We start from the raw sequence: 10,721 nt of genomic DNA, 5'->3' as shown, positions 1-10,721 counted from the left end.
CTCTATTAAATCTGTATCTTGTGGAATTGCAGAAAAGTCTGTAGTTGTACAAAAAAGGAACAGAACTAATTTCAATGTTCAAGTCCGTCTTTCAATTTTGTCCATTAGAAAATGATGATGATTTCTTGTGTTATTTCTATATTTAGGTATATATATCATATATAGATATATGATTTAGATATATAGTTCTTGTGTTATATAGTTTTCCTTGTTATATCTATATTTAGATATTTAGATATACATGTATCATATATATAAATGTATGATTTAGATATATAGTTCTTCATCTTCATCATGCATCATGCAATGCTGGTCATGATGTATATTGTTTATTTTTCAATAAGACTGTTTTCTTTATTTTGCCCTGTATTTTACTCTTGTAAGATAAACACATGCCATGACAATTTTCATTTAAGTTAGCATAGCCTTTTTGTTTTCATGGCTGTATTCATATCCATAATATGAATTCTCTACATTAGATATGTCTGGCCTATATCATCCTAAACTGTAATACATTAGATATTTGTGTGTTTCTCTTTCTGTAGTGGTCCTTTTATTTTTAAGAACCAATACATATATGTATAATGAATGAAAATATATTGTTATTCAAAAAATTGAGCTTCTGTAAAGTTCAGTGTCAAGATATCTGTTGCAATTGAAGTTTGCATAAGTGGTATGTGAGTGTTCTTTCCTAACTTTATTCCAGCATCATTTTTAAATATACTTTAATTTCTGCCAATCTAATCTATGAAAAGAGAACTGTGTGTATATATGTGTATGTGAATGACACAGAGCTTTGGACCTCTTCATTTTGCACATTGATCATTTTGACTTTAAGTTAAAGTTTCTTTTCATCTTTTAAGCTTTAATATTATTTTATCACAGACACAAACCTATTTCTTATAAGTTACAGAATATATTTCTTTACTTATTACATACACTTCAATACACAAAGTTGTGGAGTAGCTATGTCTTTACAATGCATTTTTATTCTTTTGAATAAGAATTTATCTAATTCTTATTTTAATGTCTTCTAAAATATTGGACAATATTGATGGTGTTAAGCAGATTGTTTATATGCTGAAGGTGACAACACTGCCAACTGATTCCATTAAATAAATCAATCTTTCCCACTGGATAGAAAAACTATGCCTTCTGATAAATTTCTGTGTATATGGATCTAAGTGTCTCTTTTTATGCTGGTACATTGCTGTTTGATTTATTGATTTTTATCACATCTTTATACATATTTAAGTTTTATTGAGTACTCTTACTATTTATATTTCATTGAGGAAAATGGATTTGTTTCTTTTAAGGATGAGTATGTGCCATAACAAGATATTTTGTTAAAAAGGGAATGGTACTAAATTTGCATGTCACTTGAGTTATTTCAAGCTTTTTATTACAGGGAATCTTGAATGTAGATAAAAGTAGCCAAATAAAATTCAAAATTAAAACCTCTAACAAAATGAGAGGCACATCTTAAGAACATGATGGTTTGACCTGGCGTGACAGCCTAGTGGCAAGAATTCTCACCTTGCATGTGCCAAGATCCCATATGGACACTGGTTCAGACCTTGGGTGATCCATTTCCACATCCAGGTCCCTGTTTCTGGTCTGGGAAAGAACTGGAAGATGGCCCGTGGCCTTGGGACACCGTACCTGCATGGGAGACCTGAAAGAGGCTCCTTGCTCCTGGGTTTGGATCAGCTCAGTTATGGCTAGTATGGCCAATTGGAAGTGAACCAACAGATGGAAGAGACTTCCTTTTGTCTTTCTTTCTGTAAAATCTACATTTCCAATAAAAATGAATACACTTAAAAACGATCATGGTGGTTACATAAAAGTGTCACTGTTCCTGTGATCATTTCCTCACTTATTTCATTTTAATAATTGTCTAGGTCAGCCATGGCAGAAGAAAACAAGACTCTGGTGAATGAGTTCATCCTCACAGGACTTACAGATCGTCCAGAGCTGCAGAAACCCCTGTTCTTGGTGCTCCTGGAGGTCTACCTTGTCACCATGGTGGGCAACCTTGGACTGATGGCTCTCATCTGTAAGGATCCCCACCTTCACACCCCCATGTACTCCTTCCTTGGCAGCTTAGCCTTTGCAGATGCCTGCACTTCTTCCTCTGTGACTCCCACGATGCTCATCAACTTTTTATCAGAGAATCATGAAATATCCTTTTCTGACTGCGTTGCTCAAGTTTATGTTTTTGGTTACTGTGCAACAACAGAATGTTTCCTCCTGGTTGTGATGGCTTATGACCGCTTTGTAGCAATATGTAACCCTTTGCTTTATTCTGTGGTAATGTCCAACAGATTATGTGCTTGTCTGATAAGTGGATCATTTGTAATTGGTTTCATTCATTCAGCCATTCATGTGGGTTTACTAGTAAGATTATCTTTCTGTAGGTCCAATATCATACAATATTTCTACTGTGAAATTTTGCAACTGTTCAAAATTTCTTGCAGTGACCCTACTATTAATATAGTCCTGGTGGTAATTGCTACTGTATTAATACAAGTCTCCACTTTTATGATGATTATCATCTCTTACACCTGTGTCCTCTTAGCCATCCTGAAGAAGAAATCTGAGAAGGGCAGAAGTAAAGCCCTCTCCACGTGCAGTGCCCACCTGCTCTCTGTCTCTTTGTTCTATGGCACTCTCTTCCTTATGTATGTGCATCCTGGGTCAGTACCCACTGAAGAGCAGAACAAAATGTATTCTGTGTTCTATACAATAGTTATTCCCCTGTTGAACCCTTTTATTTATAGCCTGAGGAATAAAGAGGTCATAGGTGCCTTGAGAAAAATAATGAATAAATAAATAAATTGATTTGAGATAATGTCTAAAGTATTTCTTCTTTATCGTTTGCTGGGAAACAAATATTCCAAAGTTTATGTGCAGCTCTGCTAGTTTAAACACATTATTAGTGATCAGAGGATTTGATGTGCTCTGTATGAACATACTTAGTTTTGTTGTTTTTCCTTGTATTGAGTCCTGTGAACATTGAGCAACATTATCCATAACTGTATTATTGAAAACACTGGATTCCATTTATATTTGAGCACTTATATTTTCACGATTAAAAGTCTTTTAGAGACTTTCAAAATTATCAGTAGTAATTGGAAATTATACCAGGAAATATCGAGAAATATTTACTTACACTATCTCAAGTTGAGCTTTCCATATGTGATTTGTTACTTACATCAACGCAACCTAATCCAGTCCCTGTATACCCACTAGTTAATAAGGCTTTGTGGGTGCTGCCAAACATGATGACTTCCATAGATTGCTAAAAGTTAAGCTTTGAGTTTTGCTAGAGAATATTCCCAAACTGAAAAGTACTATTTATGAAAAATTAGAAAAACAACGAAAAGGTCTAAACAATTGTTGGAGCTTTGAAAAAAATTTAATTCTGCCCTGAATTAAAGAGTGAAACAACAAAAGCAGCAACAACTTTAGTTTACATTTATATAAACTGTTCAATTTGGGGTGTTGAATAAAGCATGATAATCAATAATTAATAAATTTAGGAACATTTTAGTTTAATAAAAATGGTCTCATTTTCAGTATTTTGTTTCTATTTCTGTTCCTAAAAGTCTTAGTAGACGTCAACTTGACCAGGCAGAATGCAAGGAAGAGCTAGCAACAAGAAACTGGTTTAGCATATAGAGCTGAAATTGAAAAATTGTGCTAATGAATTTTCACTATAAATATAAACATGTTTGTATATAAACATATGTACAACTTTTAATTAAATACAAGTAAGTAAACTAGTGACTGAGAATGGCACAATTTTTCACATTTTTTCATATTGGAATTTAATATGTAATATTAGAAGTGCAGATCAGATTTAAGGAGAAAGAGAGACAGAAAAATTTTTCCATCCTGCTTGTTTACTTCCCAAGTGACTGCAATGGCCAGAGCTGAGCCAATTCGAAGCCAGGACCTGGAGCTTCTTCCTGATCTCCTAGGTGGGTGTGGGATCCCAAGGCCTTGGGCCATCCTTTACTGCTTTCCCAGGCCATATGCAGGGGGTTGGATGGGCAATGGAGCAGCTAGGGCACGAACTGGTGCTCTTATGGGATCCCAGCACTTGAAAGGAAAGGATTTAGCCATTGAGCTATTGTGCTGGGCCCAGGGAGCTAGATTGGAAACAGTGCAATAAGGATCCAAGTGCTCATTAGTTCCATTCCCTGCCTTGCAGTGCCAGACCAAAGGGATCTAACAGACATGTGCCAGACTTTCACTGTGGAGAAACACATAAAAATAATACCTATATATTTAACCATCCTGTCCATCTGTGAGATAAATTTTACTTGCTATGTTGAGGAAAATTTTTTATTGTGTAATTGGATTCAATTTGCCCATTGTTGACATTTTTATAGATGTTCATAAAGAAAAGTAATCAATAGTTTTCCCTCTGTGGCATGTCCGGTTTGGTCTCAGAGTAGTTTCGGCCTCACATAATGAGTGTGGCAGATTCCAGAGTTTGGTATTTTGGCAATAATTTGGGGAAAATGAAGGATAGTTTATTTCTAAAATTGTGGTAGAATGAAGTAGTGAAGTCGCTTCGTTCTGGGCTTTTCTCCTGTTTTTGGGAGACTGGTGCTGGCTGAGTCTCACAGCTTATCATTCATCAAATAAAGGTTTCTGTATCTTCATGTTTAAAAAAAAAATCACAGTATGTATCTTTTGTCAAACATTTGAAGGAAGCTGGAAATTACTACCAAATTCTAGAAAATACATAAACATATGGAGACTGAATCATATTTTCATGAGTGTGTGATGGGTCATAGAAGAAATCAAGAAAAAGAAAAACATCCCTTATCAAAACAGCCTGGTACTGGCACAAAGATAGAAAGGAAGGTCAATGGAATAGAATAGAAGCACCAAAAGGGAACCCACACAGATACAGCCAATTAATCTTTGACAAAAAGACCAATGACAGTCCAAGCAAGTGGGAAGGCCTCTTTAGTAAATGTTGTTGGGACAACTGGCTGATAGCCTGTAGAAACAAAAAGATAGACCCACATCTGTCACCATACACTAAGATCCAATCTACATGGATAAAAGACCTAAACCTACATCCAGAAACCTTCAAACTCTTGCAAGAAAATGTAGGAAATACCCTGCAAGACCTAGTAGTAGGTCCCGACTTTCTAAGAAGGACACCAAAAGCAATAGCAGTTGAGAACAGAATAAACAAATGGGACCTCATCAAACTAAGAAGCTTCTGTACAGCAAGGGAAACAATCAACAAAGTAAAAAAGCAACCCACAGAGTGGGAGAAGATCTTTGCACACTACATAGGCGATAGGGGGCTAATTTCCAAGATATACAAAGAACTTCAAAACAACCAAAAAACCAAAACAAACAAGCCAGTCAAGAAATGGGCACCTACTTCTTTCAAACAGTAAGCCCTCCCTCTGGCCTTCGGACTGTCAACCCACACTTGACTTGAAGTAAAGAATGTCCTGGAGAAGTTTTCCCAAAAGGCAGATGACATCATGAGACTATTGGAATCATAGTTAAAATATTTTATTTTCTAATCATTTCATTATAATTTATGATGATTCAATGCATTATGGAGCAGTGTACAAAATGTTACATACAGAATGTTGAATACATAAAAATATGATATGGTCCTACAATTTCATTCAGCTATTTGTTTATTAATCTAACAAAATGTGGACACACTGTGGATGTAACTAAGGGCACAGCTTCATATTTTTCATAATCATCTGAAAAAAATTCTCATTTGTATTTTTGGTAGTTAACTGGAGTGCCCTCCCCAGGATTCATCATTCCACAATCATGAAGTTGACAATTTTGGGATTTAACTCTAAAGTTACCCACACAAATTTCTCCTATATCTAATTGTTACTAACATTGTAACTCCAGGAAACTTTCCCAAACTGCATATTTCCCAATCCCAAGTATTATCTATTTATCTACTTATTCTCACTTCTTAAACACAAGGCGACTTATAATTGTCCTTATGAAAATGGTTAAAATTTAATTCTATACCCTATAGGAAGGGAGATCTATTAACAATGTTGTATCATCTTATTTTATGTACTTTCTCCAAATGAGAATCACCACTGCATATTGAGATTACAAAGTTTTAATATTCAGATATCTATAGCTATCTCTGTCCAAATCTATCTATCCATCCATCTATCCATCCACCCATCCATCCATCCACTAGCCAATTGTTGCTATCCATTCATCTGTCAGTGACTATTTAACATGCTTCTACAAATTGGCTGATGTAAATAACACTAAAGTGAACTTGGAAGTGAGGATATCTCTTTGAAATTGAAGTCAATCTCATCTTCAGTTACATACCAAGTAGCACGATTGCTGGTGGGTCATAGGTGATTCTATTTCTTCTGTAAATATTTAATTTATTTAAAAGCACAGTGACAAGGAAAGTGAGAGAGATATCTCCCATCTGCTAATTTATTTGCTAAATAACTACAGTAGCCAGGGCTGGGCCAAAGAAGAAATCAGAAGCCTGGACTACCACCTGTCTGGGCTGTCATCCAGTTGGCACGGGATTAAACATTTAAGCTATTGTTCACTTCTTTCCTATGTGCATTGTCAGGGAACTGGATTAGAAATGAAGCAACTAGTAATCAAACCAATACTCAGTAATGACAGGCCATCACCCCCAGGAAGACGCTTTACTCCACGTTCAAGTGATTATATTTTTATTTATTTTAAGAAACTATGCTCTTTTTTTTTTTAGGGTTTTAAATACCTTTCAGGAACTACTCATTCATTAAATGATGGCCATCAGATTCAGACATCCAGAAGAACTCAATGGATTTGCTTATTTTTGTTTAAAAAAAAATTTTACTTTTATTGATTTGAAATCAAAGTTGAGAGAGAGAGAGAGAGGATATTAAGACCAAGAGAACAAGAGAAAGAGAAAAAGTCAGTGAGTGACCAAATTTTCCATCTAATGGCTCATTTTCCAAATGGTCACATTGGCTGGTGCCCAGGCCAAAGGTAGGCGCTTCTACTGGACTCGCACATAGGTATAGGAGCTCAAGTACTTGGGCTATTTCCTCTGCCTTCCTAGGTACATTAGCAGGGAGCTGGATTGGAAGTGCACCAGCCAGGATTTGAATCAGGGACTCTATGTTATTTAGCATAACATATGGTGGCTTGACCTGGTCTGTCACAATACTGGCTCCTGGCTTGATGTTTCAGCCCTCTAATGGCAGGCGTTCATTAATGACAGCAACTACTTGACTCTCCATTCCAACAACTTGCTCAGCATGACTAATATTGCTGACAGAGTAAGCAGCTCTGTTTTGTCATGTTCTCAGATTGCTGAGGAGAAAAGAAAGATGTAATTGCTATTACAATGCAATAAAATACAATGAAAATCAGGACCAAGAAACCTCTAGCAGAGAAAGCCATGACTTGAATGATTTATTTTGGGTGTCTGTGATATCATATATAGAACTGAGGGGCTTCCCAAAGTGGTATAGACAATCTCTTTTCTCCTCCTTCATGAAACATACTATAATAGTAAATCATTGTGAAGTTTAAATAGTTTCCTCATTATTGCTTCAAAAACAATTCTGTAATGTCTGACTCCTCAAAAATCTTATTAATTTTGGTTTGAATTATCTTAAATCAGCTCTTAATTGCTTCTTTTGTTTTTTTTTTAATTTCTTTGTAACAGAGGCGTGAAAATGTCCATGGAGAAAACTAAGTTGCCACTTTATTGAGGAAGCTAAAGAAAGATTTCCATACCTAAAATATTTGTTTTTTTTTTTTTAAAGATTTATTTATTTTATTACAAAGTCACATATACAGAGAGGAGGAGAGACAGAGAGGAAGATCTTCCATGTGATGATTCACTTCCCAAGTGAGCACAATGGCCGGTGCTATGCCGATCCAAAGCCAGGAGCCAGGAACCTCTTTCGGGTATCCCACACGGGTGCAGGGTCCCAAGGCTTTGGGACTTCTTTCCAAGGCCACAGCAGGGAGCTGGATGGGAAGTGGAGCTGCCGGGATTAGAACCAGTGCCCATATGGGATTCCGGGGTGTTCAAGGCGAGGACCTTAGCCGTTAGGCCACGCTGCTGGGCCCACCTAAAATATTTGTTAAGAGGCAATCAACAACAACTCAAGAGCAATTCAGTATAAACACACTTATTTGTTTCTTCTGAGTGTTTGTTTTAAAAATTTTAAGAAGCCTGATAGTTATATATTTGGCAGATAAAAGTATTTCAGTGAAGGCGACTAAGTCAGTTTCTCTGATATGTAAAGCACAAATTCCCACATCCTTCTTTACAGTAGTCTAAATGAGAACAATCAGATTTGTTCAAATAGCCTTCCAGAGGGTTCTACATGAGAACTGCGGGTTGTGCTAACGCCAGCGATTGGAAAACTTTACATCTTTATAGGGACAGATCAAGCCTTCTTGGTCTAATGTCAATGATCAATGCTGCACTCTAAGAACTCTGTCATGGTGCTTTTGTGACTATTTATTTTAACATTCTAGTCCTTGCAAAAACCACATGGGTCATGACTTATAATGGAAGAAAAGGGCATACTTACTGCTGTTGCAATGCAAATGGCTATTAATTTACCAGATACGTTATTCTTATTGGAACACTACAGTGAAATACCTAGTGTGGGACATGTGACCGCTGATATGAAAACATCCGTTTCGATAGTGAATGTGGATCAAAATTACTTCATAGGCACCTGTAATGAATAACAGTATACAGTGATGAAATTACTCTAGAACTAAGCTAACTTTTGTCTGTGTTTGAAGAAACTTCATTCCCTGAACATTTCAGACCAGCAGCCTGTTACATTGTGCTCGTTTGTTAACTTGATAAAACTGTGGACACTTTTTAAAGATTCGCTTGCACATAAAGTTGCAGGTAAATCTTAACAGAAATTGTGAACTTTTTCAATGAGAGTGGGTAAACATATCATTAGACAAATTTTTGTGTTTAAAAATACTAACATCTGGACAAAGAACATGAACTGCTGTTGTATTTGTTGGAAAGAAGAGCATCACCAAGAGTTCCTGGCTTTTGCTGAGATAGGAGCTAGTCGGAAATTGGATTTCAATCCCTATGGAAAGGGTGGGAATGACTTATATGTGGAAAGAAAAGTAAAACTGACACGTAACTATTACAGGAAGTATTTTTAAAGAAGTTGTTGAACAATATCCAGATTATCTCTAAGTAAGCACTCTCTTATAGTTCACTTCATTTTAGAACTGAGAGTAAGACATCAGCTAGGCTTCTGACTGGTAAGTTCCTCATCCTCTGTTGGCTTTGATTTGATTTGATCCTTCCAGTTTGATTCACATGAGAATACAGTGAGGGAAGCCAGGTGTGGAAAACACATGAGCGACAAGGTAGAAGACATGCTGCAATCTGAATTGTCAAGTAGAGTATCTTTCAATCAGGATCTGTGCATTACACTTTACAAGAAGGAGAGATAAATTACATTGAAGCATTCCACTAAAATGCTAGGATGTGAAAATACAGTGAGTGTTGCATTAATTGCTACAAATTCTCAGTACACAAATGTCCCACAGTAGTATGTAGTTAGCAAATGGATGTTCATTGTTAAGAATTTTAGCTGATATCATATGGGCAAAAGGAACTTGCAAATTTTAACTTTGAGAGAATGCTGTTGTACAATTTGGTCAGTTTGAAAATGAATTGGAAGACTGCTAGCTATTGTAGAAGGTGGAGTTAGGAGATAGTTTAATAAATATAGACAAGATAGATCATATCTTGAATTTTAAAAGCTGTTAATTTCATTTTGTTAAAGATCTATTTATTTTTATTGGAAAGTCAGATTTTACAGAGAAGGAAAGACAGAAAGAAAGATCTTCTGTAAGCTAGGTCATTCCCCAAGTGGCCACAATGACCAGAGCTGAATCGATCTGAAGTCAGGACCCAGAAGCTTCTCCCTGGTCTCCCACGGGTGCAGGGTCCCAAGGTTTTGGGCAATCCTTGACTTCGTTCCCAGGCCACAAGCAGGGAGCTGGACAGGAAGTGGAGCAGGCAGGACACAAGCCAGCAGCCATATGGGATCCTGGTTTCAAGGAGTGGATTTAGCCACAAAACTATTACACTGGGACTTATTTTCATTTTTTAATTTTCAAGTCTGACAGACAGATGGGTGCACACGCATACACACACACACACACACACACTTTGAGAGGGACAGAGGGAGTGAGAGAGAGAGAGAGAGAAGAGAGAATCATCCATTTACTGGCTCACTCCCCAAGTTCTCATAACATCTGTGGCTGGGTTAGGGTAAAGCCAGAAGCCTGTAACTCAGTTTAGAGCTTGCTTGTGGATGTCAAGGATCCAATTCCATGAGCAATGATCTGCTGACTCCTCATGTAAGTATTGCAGGAAGCTGCACTGGAAGGGGTGTAGTATGGACTTTAGCCACACTGACATACGAAATGTGACTGTCCTGATTACTGCACCAAATGCCCATCCCTTGAGATAAACTGTGGAGGTAAAAAAAAAAAATGGCTGCAATTTAGACATCTCTGGGGAAAAAATCTAGAGGACTTGGTTATTGTTGCAACAATAGAATTAAGGGTAATGTTATTGCGATATGTTCTGGTGTATGTCTTATGTTAGGGTTTTATTATTATTATTGTTATGGTTATTATATTTGTAACTCTTCTCCAAGAAAGGAAAC

The 10,721-nt window shown here is 36.6% G+C and overlaps 1 protein-coding gene across 1 annotated transcript; it reads left to right on the top strand.

The window, feature by feature from the left end:
* The first annotated feature begins 1,908 nt into the window (after positions 1 to 1,908).
* Positions 1,909 to 2,832, top strand: LOC121156860 (olfactory receptor 5AC1-like). The gene has a single exon (XM_040980844.1). It carries the CDS (start codon positions 1,909 to 1,911, stop codon positions 2,830 to 2,832), a length of 924 nt encoding a protein of 307 aa, XP_040836778.1.
* Positions 2,833 to 10,721: the final 7,889 nt, after the last annotated feature.

Source organism: Ochotona curzoniae, unplaced genomic scaffold (genome assembly GCF_017591425.1).
Source record: "Ochotona curzoniae isolate NIBS_2020 unplaced genomic scaffold, NIBS_Ocur_1.0 contig_3498, whole genome shotgun sequence".
In the NCBI taxonomy this organism is placed as follows: domain Eukaryota; kingdom Metazoa; phylum Chordata; class Mammalia; order Lagomorpha; family Ochotonidae; genus Ochotona; species Ochotona curzoniae.
Note: the sequence above shows the minus strand (reverse complement) of the source record. Positions and strands in the feature narration are given on the sequence as shown.

Bases quoted from the DNA above. Each gene is read 5' to 3' on its own strand.
- LOC121156860 (XM_040980844.1), top strand. From the start codon at position 1,909: ATGGCAGAAGAAAACAAGACTCTGGTGAATGAGTTCATCCTCACAGGA.